Genomic DNA, 20,928 nt, shown 5'->3' with positions numbered 1-20,928 from the left:
TATGGTACATAAATAAATTTCCATCCTTTTTTTCCCCACAAATTGAGCTTTCTTTTGGTGGTATTTGATCGCCTGTGCGGTTTTTATTTTTTGCGCTATAAAAAAAAAAAGGCTGACAATTTTGAGGTAAAAAAACTATATTTTGGACTTTTTGCTATAAAACATGTTCAGTAAAAAATAAAATGCAAAAATCAAATTTAGTCATAAATTTCTGCCAAAATGCATTCTGCGACATGTCTTTGCTAAAAAAAAAACCCCATACGTGTAAATTAATTGGTTTACGTGAAAGTTATAGCCTTTACAAATGGCGGGAAAGATACTGGGATTTTTAGGTTTTTTTTATACTAATAATGGTGGCGATCAGCGAATTATGGCAGCGATCAGTGACTTATGGGGGCAATCAGCGACTTATGGCGGGACTGCGGCGGACATTCTGACATTGGGGGGTACTGACTTGGGGTCACTGACATCCCCAAAAACACTAATACAGTGATCAGTGCAAAAAGAAAACCACTGACACTGTACTAATGGCACTGGGGAGGAAGGGGGTAACTTTATTTTGCAGGGAAGGGTTATCTGAGTGAGGGGAGTGTTTAACTAGGGGGCGGGGGGGTGTACTGCACTGGACACCGCTGATCGAGAGAGAGAAACTCTTCTGTCCCGATCAGCTTGTCCTCGAGCTGTCAGGGAAGTGACAGACAGCACAGCTACTGCAGCTGTGCTCTCTGTCACTGTTTACCGCTGATCGCCGGGAAACAGCCGCTAAGGACCGTCTGTGACCCGGTGACTGACATCCGCGGCGGTGATCGGCGGGACAGATAGGGTGGCGGCGCGCCTCGCGCGCGCCCCCTATTTGTTTACAAAACAAGATACACTTTGACTTCTAAAGAACTTTGAAGAACCACCCTGACTAAGCAAACTGGGAGGCAAATTTCATTGTAATTTTTTTCTCCTGAAAAATTTTCATTGTTTTGCTATAGATTTAAAAAGACCTTATGTCAGATAGAAAAGGAAGCACAATCAATGAAATATTAAAGACATATACACAGGAGCTCTAAGGCATACTGCTACAGGGCAGCAGGGCTGCGCTAAATCACTTGTATATATGAGATTTACATTTCCAGATAGGTGGCAAGCACGCGCTGACGTTGGCGGCTAGGGATGTCAATCACCGAGTCCTGGCTGGCAATTCCCCGCCCCCACCTGGTGATCGTCGGGGAAAGCTGACAGGGGAGAGACCTGTGTGCAAACAACACAGATCTCTCTACTGTTAACATGGACATGCTGCTTTGTATCTCTCTGCACAGCATATCTCCCTAGTAAGGGCTCCATGTACACTGCAGCTGATAAACTCACGTTTAGGAGCTTTTCTGCATTTTTTTCAGCAGCCCCTGAACTCTCCCTAATGTTTTCCTATGTGTCCATGTACACATCGTTGTTTACAGGCAGTTGAGTTTGCAGTCGTTTTTTTTGAACGCACCAAACTTGAGTTCAGGAGTAGATTTTATCAGCATTTCAAACGCCAAACGCTTGTAAACGCTGCTAACTGTAAAAGCAATCATTTCTCCTTCTCTCTGGCTGCATTCTTGCAGCCATTGAGAAATACTGTGCGAGCTGTGATTGGTTACAGCTTGTCACATGGTACAAGGCTGTTGTGAATAGCCCTGTACTATGTGATTTCTGTGATCATTCACCGATTTCACACGTAGTGAGCAATGATGTCAGGAAGTGACATCTTGTTTACTACTATTCATGTGATCACTGATTGGCCAATCAGGGATCACATGATCGGGACCTCACACAGAGGTCCTGTACAGCAATCGGACACAGCGGGCACCAGATCGCAGTGCTGCGCACTCCCAGGGAGTGCGCACAGGCAGAGAATGCAGGAGGACATTAATAAAAGGCCACCCGCTCCTGCACTGCTCCTCTCCGGCCGTTTATGTACATGGGCCGGATGGGAAGTGGTTAGACAATATTTCAAAATCGTTACTCTTCATCTCGATTTACTTACCATCCAACCTTTACCTTTACAAGCTCTGATGAAGCAGGATTGATGAAGCGTGTTGGATAACATGAACATCTCATCTTATGTTGAATAAAGTTGAACTGGACAGTAAGCTATATTTGTGGATCTCTTCTCTTTCTATAGTACTGTGCTACTATCACATTGAGGACCATTGTTTGGAACCACAGGATCTTAGAAGAGCCTCCTCTGACAAAACTATCTTTGGGAGTTGAATCCAAAATGGAACATCCACCTGGACTGGGGTCCAGTGCTCCACCAACCTACCATCATTCAGACCCAATAAATTAGGAAATAGGCACTTTTTGGGAAAAATCTCATTTTTTGGTCTGTGAAGGTTCTCATGTATGGCTTATCTAGTAATTGATAGACACATTAAATTTAACTGGTTCCATCATGTTGAAAACATTTTACAACTTCTTCATTTCGGATTCAGTTTCAGCAGACAACTCTTAGTTTTCAGATACAACTCTGTAACTTCCCCTCAATGATTATAAATTCTGAGTGTGAGTGAGATCAAGTAAAATGTAGTGCAGCTGTATGTATTTTAAGCATCCAATCCATTTTTGAAGAATTAAAAAAACAAATACAGCTTCATATTGCATTAAGCATTAGCTCATGTCATCCCATTTTACAGTTTAATAAATCCAGGGCAAAATGTAGCCTATCCTGGTTGTAGTCATTACTCTTCACTGGGGCCTCTCTCAGAGTATTCTAAATCCCACCATCATACCTCCATCTCTGCTTATTATACCACCTAGATCTTTATCTCTTTGACAGGAGTCACATTGGCCCATGGAACCCAGCTCACTTTGGAGAGGTGGGGAGACCCCTGTCTCCGCTCCCCAAATCCCTATTATGTGTAAGTCACCCTGTGCCTGTTAGGGGTACAGGGTGATCTGTCCTAATATTGTGTAGACATGTCTAGGAGATAGGTGGAGTGGGGGTTGTGAAATGTTTGGTGTTGTGTGGTTGTATCCCATTGTTCTATTGTGTGTCTGGCTTGGGAGCAAACTATTATGGGATGTATGTGTTTATGTGTATTAGCTTAGTGGGGTGTCTCCAGCAGCCCTCCCTCCTGATGGGACTGTTTGCTGGTGTGAAGTTTGAATACCTGTGTGTCTCTTGTTACTAAATGTAGATTGCCCTGCCCTGTGTCATTATGCAGGGAGGGGGGACTGTCCTTTGAGTGTATATATCTTGTATCTGTGTTGAAGTAAACTAGTCTACCTGCTGGATTACTTCAAGACTGGTGTCGTCTAGTCTTGTATGATCGAGAGAAAACAGGTGGCGGACACACCTAGTGCATTATCCAAGGTTTATTGTAGGAGTGAAAGAATAATAAAAACATACTCACAGACGAAGCATGTATCTAAAAAGCATAGAAAAATGACAATGGCCACAACGGCAGGCAAGGTGTTCTCACTGTCAGTGCGGTCAAATGTCTGACGCGTTTCGGGGACGAATCCCTTTCCTCAGAGCTGATGACCAACCTCTGATGCTGATGTATGATGAATGGAAAGTAAGAGCCTTGCTGTTGATGCCTTGAGGCATCGGAACGGAAGTACCCAAGCGCAGTCCGGGGTCGGTTCCGTTACAACCTCCTTCTCAAATATTATGTATTTAGAACAGATACAGGGTCTGTATCTTCAGACACTGTTGACCATTTTGGAAAAGCCTGCCTTTCAAAGACACCCAATATGCATTATATAAATATTAAATCTGCATCGTAACAATATTAAAGGAAGGTAGAGACATGGAGTGGACTGAGATAAGGAATAAAGGTGTTTTACATGGTCACGGTAAGCTGGTGAGTACCCTTTTTGTAGGCATCACTGGTGTTGGTCACCAACCAGGAAGTTCAGTAAGTAAAATGCATCCTTAGTATCCATGTCATACCATTAGACAGGAGATGCAGTAAACCCTTACTTCCTGTGAAATCTATGAAACATTATCTACAATTTGATTTGTCTGCATATACAGTTGTGCTCAAAAGTTTGCATACCCTGGCAGAAATTGTGAAATTTTGGCATTGATATTGAAAATATGACTGATCATGGCAAAAAATGCTCTGTTATGGCTGCAATCTTTCTTGGTCTACCTGACCTTGGCTTGGTATCAAGAGATCCCAGAACTTTCCACTTCTTAATAGGTGATTTAACAGTACTGATTGGCATATTCAGGGCTTTGGATATCTTTTTATGTCCTTTTTCATCTTTATAAAGTTCCATTATTCCAGTGCCCGAGTTTTCAAATGGTCAGTCCGCCCCTGGTTGTGTTCCATCATTATAAAGTTCTATTACCTTGTTACGCAGGACTTTTGACAGTTCTTTTCTGATCCCCATGGCTCAGAATCTAGCCTAGTCAGTGCTTCCGCATAAGAGATAACAAACTCATTGACTATTTATACACTGACACTGATTGCAATTTAAAAAGCCACAAATGTGGGACATTAACCTCTAATTGGCATTGTAACCCGTGTGTGTCTGTACCAAGGCCAAACATTCCAGGGGAGGGAAACTTTTGATCCGGGCCATTTGGGTGATTTTTTATTATTTTTATTATTATTATACAGGATTTATATAGTGGCAACAGTTTGCTCAGCGCTTTACAATATAAAGGGAGACAATACAGCAACAATACAGTTCAATACAAGAGGGTTGGGAGGGCCTTGCTCCTTGGAGCTTACAATCTAAGAGGGAGGGGCTAGTGGTACAAAAGGTAGTAACTGTGGGGGATTGACTGGTAGGAAGAGTAGAAGATTCCATTATTAGCTGAGGGCAGGATAGGCTTCCCTGAAGAGATAGGTTTTCAGAGATCGCCTAAAAGTGAGCAGAGTAGGCGATAGTCTGATAAATTGGGGTAGAGAGTTCCATAGGATAGGGGAAGCCCTGGAGAAGTCCTGGAGATGAGCATTGGAGGAGGAGACAAGGGAGCTAGAGAGTAGGAGGTCTTGCGAGGAGCGGAGAGTACGGTTTGGGTGATATTTGGAGACAAGATTGCTGATGTAAATTGGGGCAGAGTTATAAATGGCTCTATATGTTATTGTCAATGTTTTGAATTTTATCCGTTGGGCAATGGGAAGCCAGTGGAGGGATTGGCAGAGAGGGGTGGAGGACACTGAGTGGAGGCCAGTGGAGGGATTGGCAGAGAGGGATGGAGGACACTGAGTGGAGGCCAGTGGAGGGATTGGCAGAGAGGGGTGGAGGACACTGAGTGGAGGCCAGTGGAGGGATTGGCAGAGAGGGATGGAGGACACTGAGTGGAAGCCAGTGGAGGGATTGGCAGAGAGGGGTGGAGGACACTGAGTGGAGGCCAGTGGAGGGATTGGCAGAGAGGGATGGAGGACAATGAGTGGAGGCCAGTGGAGGGATTGGCAGAGAGGGATGGCTGATACAGAACGGTTACTAAGGTGGATGAGTCTGGCAGCAGCATTCATGATAGACTGAAGAGCGGATAGCCTGCGATGAGGTAGGCCAATGAGGAGGGAATTACAATAGTCAAGTTTCTGTTATCATTATGCTTTAAAAAAGAGCCAAACAACTACTTGATAATAAATGGCTTTATATGATCATCATCCTTCAATAAAAGAGCATATTTTGGCATGATCAGTCATATTTTCAATATCAATGCCAAAATTTCACAACTTCTGCCAGGGTAGGAAAACTTTTGAGCACAACTGTAAGCAAGATACAGACTTATCAAGTGGACACAATGTTTGCAAGATATAAAATCAGTGAGTGGACACAGTTTGAGTTAAACATACAATATTAATAACAAACTTTGGGAAAGAAACCAAAATGATCACATGTATTGGAACTCAACTTTCTGCAGAGGTTCAAAATTTTGAAGATGCTACTATGGCGGTCTCAGCCCCACATTCGGGTTTGGCAGTTTCTTCCACAAAAGCATTTTCAAACACTGAATGGATGGACCTCCAGCATTTTTCCTTGAAATCTTGACCCACAAAGACGTAAAGAATAGGATTAATACAGCTGTTGATATACATCAGGCTTCTAGCTAAGGAATATCCAACTGCTACCACATGATTTAGGTGTTTGTCCTTGGTAAACTTCACAGACAGCGCCAGGAGGGCAAAAACCTGATATGGAAACCAACACACAAAGAAGGAAATGATGACAGCTACACTAATCTTGAAAGGCTTGCTGCTCTTAGCCACGTAATCCCTTTGGATACGTAAAGTGATTACTATGTAACAAGACACAATGATGCTGAAAGGGATAACAAAAGTGATGATGAATCGTGTAACCAATAAACCCATTTTTCTTGATAATCCAACTGTAGACCTCCAGTTATCCCCATCAAACTTATAAATACATTTAATACTCTTGTATCTTGTATTTAATACTCTTGTATCTCGAAATATAAAGAAAGGTGAACTGAAAACCAAAGCTAGGATCCATATAGCTAGAACAACAAAGGACGCCATTCTTAGAGTTCGGTGGTTCCTACACCACACTGGATAAACTATGGAAATACAGCGATCAATACTGATAACAGCAAGTTGCAGGACACTAGCATACAAGTTCAGATTAATGAGCATGGTGGTTGACTTGCACAGGTACCTCACAAATGGCCAGTGATGACCAAGGGCTGTGGGGGCAATTGTGAAAGGCGAAAATAAAATCGGCTGTGGCTAAATTTAAGTGCCACAAAACATTGACCGTCTTCTTCATCTTCAAAGTTGTAATCCAGATAACCAGTCCATTGCCTGAAGTCCCCAGAAGAAAAGTCACAGCAAAGATTATAATGGAAAAAATCCAAAGAATCTGCTTTTTCTTTGAGTCATAATTGTTGAGGGGTTGGGTGAAATTCTTCAAAATATAGGGCTGAAAAGTGTTCTTATTTTCCATCTCTCATTAATATTAAAGTTAGGAGATCCAAGGACAATTCTAGAAATATAATGTACAGGAAGATGAATCAATTTCTTTAGCATAAAAACATTATAAAACAATAGGATAGCTGTAATACTGGATAAAAATTGATATCAAAGCAGCTTGGATACAAACTAAAGTATGGTTTCTCTTAAAGTGATTCAAAAGGCTTTTTTTTAAAATAACAAACATGTCCAGTAGCGGACTGACAACTCATGGGGCCCCTGGGCAACAGGGGATCATGGGGCCCCTGTGTCCTTGCCCAAACTCAAAAAAGCCTATGAAAAAGGTACCAGGGGCATCTCATGGGGCCCCCTACTGACCCCGGGACCTCGGGCAGTACCCGAGTTTCCAAAAGGTCAGTCCGCCCCTGAACATGTCATTACTTACCTGCTGTGTGTAGTGGTTTTGCACAGAGCAGCCCAATCCTCCTCTTATCAGGTCCCCTGCTGGCACTCCTAGCCCCTCCATCCTGTTGGGTGCCGCTATGGGGGCACTCGCTGCTCCGTGTGTCCATTCACACACGGAGCCGCGCCTCAGCCCTGCTCCCACGCTCTTCTCATTGGCTCACTGACTGTGATTGACAGCAGTGGGAGCCAATGGCTCCCGCTTTTGTCTCAGTCAGTGAGGTGAGGGAGTCCCGGGATAGCCGAGACTCCAGTGCACATCGCTGGGGACTTTGTTGTCTTTTTTTCAACAGTGGGACTTTGCGGGGGCTTCTTGCAGATAGCTTGGCTTCACATAGGCATATTCTAATTGTAACAGTACTCACAGGTAACTTTAGACCTTCTATGATCTTCCTGGAGCTGATTGTTGGCTGAGTCCGTGCCATTTTGGCTATTCTTCTATCCATTCGAATGGTAGTTTTTCGCTTTCTTCTACGTCTTTCAGGTTTTGGTTGCCATTTTAAAGCATTTGCGATCATTTTAGCTGAGCAGCCGATCATTTTCTGCACTTCTTTATATGTTTTCCCCTCTCCAATCAACTTTTTAATCAAGGTACGCTGTTCTTCTGAACAATGTCTGGAACGACCCATTTTCCTCAGAATTTCAGAGAGAAATGCACTGTAACCAGCATGTACAACATTTGCTGCCTTCCTTCCTTGAATAAGGGCAATAATTGCCACCTGTTTTTTCAAATAATGACTGACCTCACTAATAGAACTCCACACTGCTATTATTTTGAACACGCCCCTTTCAATGAGTGATTCAATGACACAGAATCAGCAGCATGCATGTCATGACTGTTGGGTCTGTTGGATTTCTATTACTCTACTACACCTGCTAGGAAATTATTTGCCATGTAGAAATATAATTTCTACCAAAAACAGTGATTGATCCGGTTAGTGATGTCTGACTGCTATTATTTTGAACACAACTGTATATACATATATATATATATATATATATATATAGTATAACCATCAGAAAGTTACTTACCTGCTTCTGCTGTGTTCTGCTTTCTTTTCTACTGTTCTTATTAACTGCAAAGAAATTTGCATCGCCCTTTGCTAGATGAAAAGATTAGCTACCAAAAATTGGCGTTCATCAGAAAAAACATTGTGTAAGCTGTTGAGTCACCACTTATCTTGAAGCAAACTTTGGTCTTTTGTTTTATTATTTTTAAAAAGAGCAGCCAGGGGGTTCAAAATTTTTTTCAAAAGTAGCTCTAGCTGCAATACTCATCTTCTCTCTCGAGCTGCCCCATAGAAATTCTTTAATCTTTCATAGTTTTTCAGGTCACCATCTTCAACTCAGAAGACTGAGGACATCTTGTGAATGCAGGTAGTCATGGACCCTCCCATCTTGAGAGGCTGCCACTGTTGTGCCCTGCACTCACATACAATGGTACAGAGCGTTTTACTGGCATCATCAAGTCAACATACATACAATTCGATGAGAGCACCAAATAAAGGTCCAAATCCAAGGATTTTAATAATAAAAAATTTACAATTCAGAACGTTTCTTAAAATTAAACTTCAAAACAAATCGTCCATCTGTTTTTTTTTGGTATTTTGGTAATTTCTTTTTGAAATCTGGAGATACAAAAGCATAAAGAATAGGATTGACTGGACCACCCAAAGAAGCCAGAATTATTGTGATTGGCTGAACCATTTCCACAAGCCCAACCAGGTTTCTTTCTCCAGAAATAGGTAAGGAAAGTTTTATTAGGGAGAACACATGATATGGCAACCAACAAACACCAAATAATGTCTGAAAGGTAAAGATCATCTTTAGGGCTGGGGTGTATTTTGATGTCTTCTTCTGATGGTAAACCATGGCCGTAATAATGAAACACAACAACATGATTAGGATTGGAATGCAGTATCCTAGAATGAATGCTAATATTGCTATGACCTTATGGCCAAGTATCCAGATATCAGTTATTTCAGCATCATCAAATCTATTGACACATTTCATTGTGCTATAACATTTGTAGGTGGTTTTGAAGATAAAATAGGGAATACTGACACAACCAGCCATAATCCAGCAAACGAAGACTTCTACCGAAGCCAAATGAGGTCTTCTGTAGACATTGTATTTTAAGGGCCAAATCACAACGAAGAAATAGTCAACACTATACAATGTCAGAATAAAAGCATTAATGAACATGTTGAGATGGAACATAAAGTTGTGTAGCTGGCACATGAAGGAACCAAAAGGCCAATTAATGTTCCAGGCAAAATAGACAATGTTTAGAAGTAGAAAAAATGACCAAATGAATCCAGAGACGAACAAACTAAGGGACAGCACTGAACGGAATGTCTTCTCCAGTCTGTAGACTGTCATCCAGATAACATATCCACTGGCTGTTATTCCAACAAGGAATTCCAAAGAACAGATAACTGCTGAGGAAATGGTAATGTTCCGGGCAAGGTGGTTATCTTCTTTGGTGAGGTTGACACAATGTCCTTGGGAATCATCACTGGCTTCGAAGATAGAGGTCAAGTTGGAAATTAAGATGTTCTCCATTATAGCTGCATGGAAAAGTAGACTGCTGTTTCCTACAGAAATAAGACATGTATTATTATTATACAGGATTTATATATTATTATTATACAGGATTTATATATTATTATTATTATTATTATACAGGATTTATATATTATTATTATTATACAGGATTTATATATTATTATTATTAGTATTATTATTATACAGGATTTATATATTATTATTATTATTATACAGGATTTATATATTATTATTATTATTATTATTATTATACAGGATTTATATATTATTATTATACAGGATTTATATATTATTATTATTATACAGGATTTATATTATTATTATTATTATACAGGATTTATATATTATTATTATTATTATACAGGATTTATATATTATTATTATTATTATACAGGATTTATATGGCACCAACAGTTTGCTCAGCGCTTTACAATATAACGGGAGACAATACAGCAACAATACAGTTCAATACAAGAGGGAAAGGAGCTTATATATAAAATACATGACCTAATTACTGGACATACAGTAAATGCAACTCAATTCACTAAAGCGTATCTTAACCACAGAAAAAAATAATTCAATATATTGTGGCTGATAATTAGGTGTAGAGGCTGAATTAGGTTCCTTGTTCAGGCTTTTTTCCTTTATTTTTTGCATGGAGATTTTGCCAGCAACACATTTCCTGACACCACACACTCATGGTAATGTATCTATAGAAAATAAACTGAATGGTCCTCCTGCGCTCAGATGTAACCTCTGAATGAAGCTGCTAACACCCTACCACATACCAAAATGGACAATAATAAAATAAAATGATGTGGTGCTGCGCTTATATATACAATATACCAGAAAGAATAATAGAATAGAATAAAATCTACATATATACAAAACCAATATCTAAGTGAGCTTATATGTGACTAAAATCACAAAAAATGAAATCATGAGCCTGGGCAGCACAGTGGCTAAGTGGTTAGCACTTCCGCCTGCCTGTACTAGGGGTCGTTGGTTCGAATCCCAACCACGGCACCTCCTGCCTGGAGTTTGCATGTTCTCCCTGTGCCTCTGTGGGTTTTCTCTGGGTACTCTGGTTTCCTCCCACACTCCAAAGACATGCTGGTAAATGAATTGGCTCCTGTCTACATTGGTCTTAGTATGTGTATGTATGAATGTGAGTTAGGGACCTTAGATTGTACACCCCTTGAGGGTTAGGGACTGATGTGAATTTACAATATATATGTAAAGTGCTGTATAAATTGGCCCTAGTATGTGTATGTATGAATGTGAGTTAGGGACCGTAGATTGTACACCCCTTGAGGGTTAGGGACTGATGTGAATGTACAATATATATGTGTGTAAAGCACTTCATAAATTGATGGTGCTATATAAGTACCTGAAATAAATAATGAGCCAATAAACCCAAGGGTGATGATGGGAATGACCTCCCCACTTCTGTGCTAAATTGCACACACAAGGGAAAAAAGTGACATATAATATGTGCCAAACTGATAAATTCAGAAAGAAGAAAAAAACATAAATAAATCAGTAAATGATGAAATCCCCCCACTGTTGTGCTGAATAGCACAAATACACAAGTGATGTGAGAACATATCCACTATTATATAAGTGCCAACCTGGTATGTCCAGAAAACTAGCAAAAGAGGACAATCATTGCCCCATATGTGAATAATAGGTGAAAAACCACAAATATACCAAAAATTAAATCTGTTGATTTTTATTCATTTTTGGTATATTTGTGGTTTTTCACTTATTATTCACATATGGGACGATGATTGTCCTTTTTTGCTAGTTTTCTGGACATACCAGGTTGGCACTTAAATAATAGTGGATATATTCTCACATCACTTGTGTATTTGTGCTATTCAGCACAACAGTGGGGGAATTTCATCATTTACTGATTTATATGGTTTATTTACGTTTTTTTCTTCTTTCTGAATTTATCAGTTTGGCACATATTATATGTCACTTTTTCCCCTTGTATGTGCAATTTAGCACAGAAGTGGGGAGGTCATTCCCATCATCACCCTTGGGTTTATTGGGAATTATTGTCTCATGATTTCATTTTTTGTGATTTTAGTCACATATAAGCACACTTAGATATTGGTTTTGTATATATGTAGATTTTATTATATTCTATTATTCTTTCTGGTATATTGTATATATAAGCGCAGCACCACATCATTTTATTTTAATGTATCTGTAGAAAAGCAGCATTATCCCCCAAGGACTATGGGACACCTTTTCCCCTTCTCCATAGCAAATGATGTTCTATTGTCAAAGAAGAGAAATGGCTGATAACATTGGCCAAAGGCAGAATTGGGCAGAGCTAGTAACATTATTTATTTATTTTATTTATTTCAGGTACTTATATAGTGCCATCAATTTTCGCAGCGCTTTACATATATATATATTGTACATTCACATCAGTCCCTAACCCTCAAGGGGTGTACAATCTAAGGTCCCATACTTGAGATTTTAGTGCGTAGATGGCAGAGAGTAGTTACAAGTACATTGGACTTCTGGCAGGATCAACAGTTTTTTTTATAACTTATGCTTTGGCGGTTTTACCACCTCACTTATTCACTTGATGATAGATATAATAGGTGATTACGACCTTTTGTCTATGTAAGAATCTTGCCAATCCTGATGTGGCTATTACCAATAAAGTTAATACCAAATGATAACAACTGTGCAAAAAATAAAGATCTAATTTATTTACACAGAAAAGAAGCTTGCTATTATTCAAATATAACAAAATGTAAAGTAGCTGGTCTAACTTTAAATGTAGTGATATTACAATCTAAATACTGAATGTTACCAACACATAGAAACAACTACAGAAAAGGAAGTTACAGAAAAAGGAAGAAGGAATAATGATGATCAGGGGTGGACTGACAACTCCTGGGGCCCCCAGGCAATGGGGGATCATGGGGCCCCTGTGTCCTTGCCCAAACTCAAAAAAGCCTATGAAAAAATTGCCAGGGGCATCTCATGGGGCCCCCTATTGACCCCGTGCCCTCGGGCAGCGCCCGAGTTTCCAAATGGTCAGTCCGACCCTGATGATGATACATTACGTAGACAACCTTACGTTCCCATTATGCTCAGTGATCAAGAGGTCCAGAGAAGAGAAAGTGGAGGTCTTGCTTTTGCGTTATATACTCTTGCAAAGACCACCCCTAGACTCACCCATCAAGAGTTCACAATAATGTTCATGAAGATAAAAATTGTTGTAGGCCCAAGAAATCTATTACATTTCCCCCTGAAGTTCATTTGTGAACTTATGCTCTCCCTCAGTGATTTTGTACCCACTCATGACAGCCCAGAAGGCCCAACTCCGCCGCACACCACCACCACCACCACTACCACTGCAGTCTCTTCTTTCTTGAGCATGACAGAACATCTGTTCTGATGAACACGTCAAGATAGACTTGAGCCTGAGCAAACAGAGAAGTCCTGGTGCCTCCGAGACCTCACATCCGGACCATGAATGCCTGTGCTGTGATGTTTCCTCACCCCTCTGCCTTGGAAGGATGGAACTCCAACATCAATGGCGGCATCCTGGTATCATTAGTTCCGTAGCTTGGGAACACTGTGCGATGTTTGCAAAGATTGGATCAGACCACGAGATAGCACTGTTTAACATGGTGGAAGGTATTTGAGGAAGGTCTAGCTGTTGTACCTTTGTCTCAAGAGATGATGTAGTGGTGTTTGTTGTTTCTTCAGGTGGTGGTGGGGCAGGCCTCCGGACAATCATACAGGGATACAAAAGAGAAGGAAAATGTCAGTATGGTTATCGGGGAAGTCAAGATTGGAGCAGCTTTTTGGCATTTAAAGGTTGTTAAGCATAGAGGTCCTAATGTGGGCAGGTAAAGTAAGATCCACACAGGATACAGAGTCTGAGCAACAGCTGGTATTTACCAGAGCCGCTGTAGGGATGGTCGATACTGCAGGCTATTGCTACATCTCAGTCTCTGGGTTCACCCCACCTGCTCACGGGGCTCAGGTTGAAGCAGTAGGCAGACTGAGGGATGTCCGCAGGAAGCAATTATAAGCCGATTGATCTCCACCAGACCCTTGAAGCCGAGTCGAGCCAGAATGCCAAAGCCTTATAATTCAGTTTATAATAGTTTTAAGTTATGCAAAAAAAGTATATGCTACTGGAGCATACTGTAAGAATATTAAACAAGGAAAAAGAAAGAGGGAACAGTAATAAAGCAAAAACAAAGAAATGAAAGAAAATAAAAAAGGTACAGATTTAATGCTGCTTCAACTACGACTTTTACTGTATGTATTTCACTTTAGGTTGTTAACCTCCCTGGCGGTATTCCAGCTCGGGGTAAAGTTTCAGTACCACAAGCGGTAACCCCGAGCTACACTCAGGCTTACCATGCGGCGCTGCTCCGGGATCTGTTCTTCTCTTACCTTGTCCTGCGCTCCTGCGATGCCCCCCCTGCAGTGTCCCCTGTAATGTCCTCCGGCCGATGCCAGCATCCGTCTTCTGGGTTCCGTTCCCTGCGACGTCGGGACGTATGGGGGACGGAACTTGCGGGAAATTTGAAAATGACAAAAAGTGACATTCACTAAAATATAGTATAACATTCCTGTATCAAACCATTTCACATACATTTTGTCCCGAGTGCTTTGTCCTGTGATCTGCCTGCATTTTTACTGTTCTTTCTGCCTGGAAGCTGAGAAACGTCCATGGCGTCCAAAAAGCGTCCCTTTTAGGTCAAAAGTGGTTTTAGACCGGCTAGAGAACAGCGATAGTAAATTAGAACTAGTTTCAGAATTGAGTGATAATGATTCGTGGGGGAAATTCATCATCAGACACTGAAAACGATTTTGTGACTTTGCTCAGTGATGTGCGAACTTGGCGCTCTATTTCAAATTTCAGTGTTTTTGGTTTGATTATATTATTGAATTAAATTTAATATTATTTTTTATGATTATTTATTAAATTATAATGTATGATTTCGTGTTTCAAATTTTACCATGTTTACTAGACTCTTGTTCGGACAGATTTCAGTGAGTTATTCCTAAAAAGTACAGGCCTACAATAAAAAAATACATATTTCCATGCAAAAAAATGTACCGCTTTGAGCACAGAAATATGGACATAATCAGACTGCTAGGGAGGTTAAAGAGCAATCTGCATTCATAAACCAAAAAATAACATGTAAAATGAGAAGGTAAAACAAAAAAAAAAAAAATTGCAGCAATTACTTGACAAAAGCAACTCCTCCCCCGCACTAGTAATCAACAGTATAAATTTGCAGGTCAGTTACACAAAAAATGGAGAGTAAAAAAAGTTGATTGAAAACATTTGGAATTTAGGTAAACCTGACTGCACTTTATTACTCCAATTTAGAGGCTTCTCCCTAAAACAAAACAAAAAATAAAAATGGGAAAAAAACCCAAAAGAACATCAAAAGTTTCCTTTTCCTTTAACCTGTTGTTGTTTTAGGGGCCTCTCTTGAATGTGCAAAATTCTTTTGTACTGGTCTGGGTTGGATCAGGCTCTTCAGAGAGTAATTTCTGAGTTATTGGCCTCTCTGTTCCTCAATAGGACATACCTCGCTGAGGTACACATTCTCATAGCTTTTGCGTTCCTTCTCCTGATAGTGAAGCATGGTGCAATTTGCTTTAGCGAGGGTAAAAAATGACTTCCCAGTATCAACAATCTCTGCTGTCATTAAATCTCTTTTATTTTATATATTTATATAGTATGTGTGAATGTTCGTTTCTACTGAACAAAAATGTAAACTTTATGCAAAAATGATCATAAAAACTAAAACCTAACAAATGTGGGAAATGATCGTTGAACCTCTCTTGGTGAATCCTAAATGCTATATCATTGGCAGCTTAGTTATATCTATTATCATTCATACTCACAGCCAGGATACTTGTTTATTAATTATTTTGTTTATAATCAGCAAAAAAATAAATACAGCATTTTAGCTCAGGATGTCAATTTCTGATTTCTACGCTTGGACATAACTCTATAAATAGGAAAACCACAGGAAGTTAGGCAACAGTTCCTTCCGAAATATTCAAAGGTTTGAGAAATGGCCAGTTGATGTATGCAATCTTCAACAGTCCAGGAACAGACGTCAAGAATGGCAACAAGGGAAACATATCCCAATCACACCCAGTACATTTCAAGAATTTTCTAATAATGGAGATGCCAACAACACTCATTTCTTCACCAAGTGATTGGAGTTCAAAGAGAAGTCACCAAAACAATAATAATGGATGAAGGTACATTTATGGTGGCACCAGAAGCGGACTGACAACTCATGGGGCCCCCGGGCAATAGGGGATCATGGGGCCCCTGTGTCCTTGCCCAAACTCAAAAAAGCCTATGAAAAAGGTACCAGGGGCATCTCATGGGGCCCACTACTGACCCCGGGCCCCAGTTTCCAAATGCTCAGTCCGCCCCTGGTGGCCACTATATGTTCTTCTAAAGAAGATCAGTTCACAATCTCATATAAAAGATGTTATCTTATATAACATATACAGTTAGGTACATATATATTTGGACACAGGCACAAGTTTAGTTTTTTTTTTCAGGTATTTACCAAACCATGTTCAAGCTATAGTTATATAATGGATATGGGCTGAATATAGACACAAACCGTTGATTTGGCCACTCCTAATGTTCCTGCAATCTCTCTGATGGATTGGTTTCATTTTTGAAGCCTTACAATGGCTGGTTTCACTTGCCTGGATAGCTCCTTTGAACGCATGATATAAGTTCACAGCAATAGATTCCAAATGCAAATACCGCACTTAGAATCAACTCCAGACCTTTTACCTGCTTAACTGATGAAGGAGCAGCCCAAGCCTTGCCATGAAACAGCTTTTGATTCAATTGTCCAATTACTCCTGGTCCCTTGAAAGGGGGGATGGCTACTCTTAAGAGTTGTAATTCCTCAACCCTTCCTCCAATTTGGAGGATATATTACCATTACATATAATTGAGATTCACGCTAATTATTATCCTATTTTTATTGAAAGTTTTTCTTTGCATGTATATTGTTTAGATTACTTTATTTAATTTTTAATAAATAGTATCATCTGAGCTCTGTGGTGCTTTTTACATTGGTTTCAGTGCTTAGTTTAACTGGATTTTCTCAGAAGCATTTTTTTTTGGCTTTTTTAACCATGTTTTTGGAGCTGATTTATTTAATTTTTAATATTTATTTATTTTAATATTCCAATCCCTTGATGTCTTGCCAGTGAAAATCCCTTTTTTTTTTGCTTTGTTTTATTAGCCTTACGCATGATTGGTTATTTAAGGTGAATACAGATTCCCCCTATTTCTGAAGCTAAATAGGCGGTCTCTGTTCCTTTAGTAAATCAACCGCACATTGCAGCACATTGTTAGCAAATGCTATATCTTCTATTTTCAAGTAATTATAAATTAAATAATAATAAAAAAATTACTTTTATAGATATTTGTAAAATTCATGAATAGGTCAGTGAAAGGAAAGGGCAAATAAAATAAGTATAAAGTTCTTTAAAAAATAAAATAAAATATATATATATATATATATATATATATATACACATATATATATGTATGTATGTATATATATATATATATATATATATATATACACATACATACATATATATATATATACTGTGTATATATATATATATATATATTTATTTATTTATTTATTTATTTATTTATTTTTTTCAGTGAAGTGTGAATAGGACTTGAAGTGGTCACAGCTTTAATTTCTTTCAGTTCATTAATTTTCTCATCTTTCACATTTCCCAGTGTCCAACATGTTGTCAAAGTCTCTATATCTAGCAGAAACAATATCCTTAAAAATGAATACCTATGTAAAAAGACTGATAATGCTAAACAAATACAGAAAATGTGAACTTACGTTTGTTGAGCTGAGATGAAGGTAGTCAAGTCTCTCCTTACTGCTTCAGTCAATTTTCTGACCTTTCTCACTTATTATCTGCTTGTACAAAACTGATATAACAGACACTTGTTTTTAAAGAGTTTCTTATTCCGTTGGCTATGCAATGAGACAATCTTCGTTCATGAAGAATGTAACTCTGTGTAATACTTCCTCATTGCAACAGAACTGTCCTGAATCATTGTGACGCCACGTCTTAAATACAAACATATACATTGCTCAAAAAGGAATCTAGTTATTCTAACTGAATATTACTCTGATAAAGGAATGAAGATTGATAAATCTTCCAGGAACCACCTAACACACATCAACCCTACCAAAGAGACATTTGGTTTTTCCCAGCCTATAGTGGACTATATGTTACTAATGTGATTACTCGTGACTGCTACAAAATAAAGAAAATTTCTTAAGCAACAACAAAATTTGCAATTTTAAAACTAGATAGCACTGTATCTGCTTTACACTATCTAAATGAACTGTTACATTAATTTGCAGGTTTTTTTATCATTATTATATTGTTGAAAAAAAACAGAAATCTACAATTATTATTATACAGGATTTATATACAGCCATCAGTATGCGCAGCGCTTTACAATATAAGGGAGACAGTACAATTACAATACATTTCAGTACAGCAGGACTGTAGTTCAATGTAGTTCAACCAATACAAAAAAAAAAATAATAATCAGAAAAACTCCTTATACTGAACTGTATACACACACAACTGAGCTGTTACATTATTTGCAGTTTTTTTTTTATCATTATTATATTGTTGAAAAAAAACAGACATCTATAATGTAGTTCAACCAATACAAAAAAAAAAAAAAAGAATAGAAAACTCCTTATACTGAACTGTATACACTAAGGGTGAACTGACAACTCATGGGGCCCCCGGGGGCAATAGGGGATCATGGGGCCCCTGTGTCCTTGACTACAAAGCGAAACAAAAACGAGAAGCGCACAGACCTTGCGCATTACCTCAATAAACAAAAATGTATTAATAAGAAAAGGTACTCACAAACAGCGAATAAAATCAGGCATTTAAGTCCTCACAGGGACTTCAAAGATAAGGAGCCAGCGCGAGTCCCATCGTGGGGGTAGACACTCAGTTCACTGACGCGTTTCGAAGGCAAAACCTTCTTCATCAGAGCTAACTGGACTGAGAGTGATCGCTCCCATTTATGTCCCAGGACTGAAGATTGACCCTCCCCTCTGGGTTGGGCAGTCACAGGCTGGGAGGAGGGGCCAAGGTGTCAACAAAGTATAATATCTAATTGTCAAACCATATGTATTCCCAGGTGATGGCGTGGCTTGTACAGATCGGGAGGTGGAGATCTCATATGTCAGGCTGGTCGGTCATATTCCATGTTTAGCAGCAGAGGGAGATCTAATGTCTCCTACTAACAATTTTCTTTATAAAAACCAAGCCTTTAGTATCACTTTAAGAAACCCCTTTGGAGGAGGCACAACGGTGAACTTGATTTGGGCTTTGTTGACTTGAATATTCTGCTGTAGGAGCATGTCCGATGAGTGTGGGGCATCAGTATTGTTCTAATTTTTCTAGCCCTCAAACCAACAGTCTATGAGAATCAGTCATCGTACTATTTTGCAATACCTATGGGTTGCCATTGATGCTCATTCCACCAGTGGTTCTTTGGGTTGTGGTGGTTTCAGCAGCCTATGTTGACGAACAGACAGTAAGCATCCTTGGTATTACCATCATTATCTCTTTCCTCTTTCACCTTATGTAACAAGCAAAGCAGTTAGCAAGCAAGCAAAGTAGAGTGTGGCCATACCCCCCAACCAATTGATCACCAGTGTACTAGTATACTGGTGTACTGGTAATTAGCACTAATCCTGGTTTGCTGGGCTTGAAACAAACTATGTGTCACGGTCTGGGTCAGCTTCAGAGACCAGTTGCTATAGCAGTGTTAAGGCTTACAGTGGGGATCGAAAGTTTGGGCACCCCAGCTAAAAATTTGTATTAATGTGCATAAAGAAGCCAAGGAAAGATGGAAAAATCTCCAAAAGGCATCAAATTACAGATTAGACATTCTTATAATATGTCAACAAAAGTTAGATTTTATTTCCATCAGAAAAAAAAAATGTCGTCTGCAAAAGTTTGGGCACCCTGCAGAGTTAATATCTTGTACTGCCCCCTTTGGCAAGTATCACAGCTTGTAAACGCTTTTTGTAGCCAGCCAAGAGTCTTTCAATTCTTGTTAGAGGTATCTTTGCCCATTCTTTCTTACAAAAGTCTTCCAGTTCTTTGAGATTTCTGGGCTGTCTGTCACGCACGGCTCTTTTAAGGTCTATCCATAGATTTTCAATTATGTTGAGGTCAGGAGATTGTGAAGGCCATGGCAAAACCTTCAGTTTACGCCTCTTGATGTAATCCCCCGTGGATTTCGAGGTGTATTTAGGATCATTATCCATTTGTAGAAGCCATCCTCTCTTTAACTTCAGCTTTTTCACAGATGGCATCAAGTTACCATCCAAAATTTGCTGAAATTTTATTGAATCCATTTTTCCTTCTACTCGTGAGATGTTCCCTGTGCCACTGGCTGCAACACAACCCCAAAGCATGATTGATCCAACCCCATGCTTAACAGTTGGACAGAGGTTCTTTTCAATAAATTCTGTGCCCCTTCTTCTTCAAACATACCTTTGCTCATTCCGGCCAAAAAGTTCAATTTTAACCTCATCGGTCCACAGAACTTGTTTCCAAAATGCATCAGGCTTGTCTATATGTTCATTTGCAAAGTTCAAACGATGATTTTTGTGGTGAGGACGTAGAAGAGGTTTTCTTCTGATGACTCTTCCATGAAGACCATATTTGTACAAGTATCTCTTTATAGTGGAATAGTGTACCACAACTCCAGTGTCTGCCAGATCTTTCTGGAGGGATCGTGCAGTCAAACGTGGGTTTTGAATTGTTTTTCTCACAATCCTGCGAGCTGTTCTGTCTGATATTTTTCTTGGTCTTCCAGATGTTGCTTTAACTTCCACTGTTCCTGATGACTGCCATTTCTTAATTACATTCCGAACAGAGGATATTGACATCTGAAAACGCT

General features: G+C 39.4%; 2 protein-coding genes across 3 annotated transcripts; both read right to left on the bottom strand.

Moving 5' to 3' along the window:
- Positions 1–5,864: 5,864 nt before the first annotated feature.
- Positions 5,865–6,935, bottom strand: LOC149432682 (chemerin-like receptor 1). The gene is given in 2 exon segments (XM_089665017.1): positions 5,865–6,657; positions 6,659–6,935. Coding segments are annotated over 2 exon segments (1,035 nt in total). The 5' UTR covers positions 6,901–6,935.
- Positions 6,936–8,836: 1,901 nt separating this feature from the next.
- Positions 8,837–17,958, bottom strand: LOC149432681 (chemerin-like receptor 1). 2 transcript variants are annotated; one of them, XM_089664960.1, is made up of 2 exons: positions 17,816–17,958; positions 8,837–9,925 (listed from the first exon to the last, which is right to left on the bottom strand). In XM_089664960.1, exon 2 carries the CDS (start codon positions 9,891–9,893, stop codon positions 8,868–8,870), a length of 1,026 nt encoding a protein of 341 aa, XP_089521086.1. In that variant the 5' UTR covers positions 9,894–9,925; positions 17,816–17,958; the 3' UTR covers positions 8,837–8,867. The 2 variants fall into 2 exon arrangements, with proteins under 2 accessions (XP_089521086.1, XP_089521087.1); XM_089664961.1 differs by lacking the exon at positions 17,816–17,958 and adding an exon at positions 13,594–14,812.
- Between the last annotated feature and the right edge of the window lie 2,970 nt (positions 17,959–20,928).

Source organism: Staurois parvus, unplaced genomic scaffold (genome assembly GCF_062004578.1).
Source record: "Staurois parvus isolate SC_StPar_1 unplaced genomic scaffold, SC_StPar_1.0 ptg002113l, whole genome shotgun sequence".
In the NCBI taxonomy this organism is placed as follows: domain Eukaryota; kingdom Metazoa; phylum Chordata; class Amphibia; order Anura; family Ranidae; genus Staurois; species Staurois parvus.
Note: the sequence above shows the minus strand (reverse complement) of the source record. Positions and strands in the feature narration are given on the sequence as shown.

Excerpts from the sequence above, each read along its gene's own strand:
- LOC149432681 (XM_089664960.1), bottom strand. The coding sequence starts at position 9,893 with ATGGAGAACATCTTAATTTCCAACTTGACCTCTATCTTCGAAGCCAGT.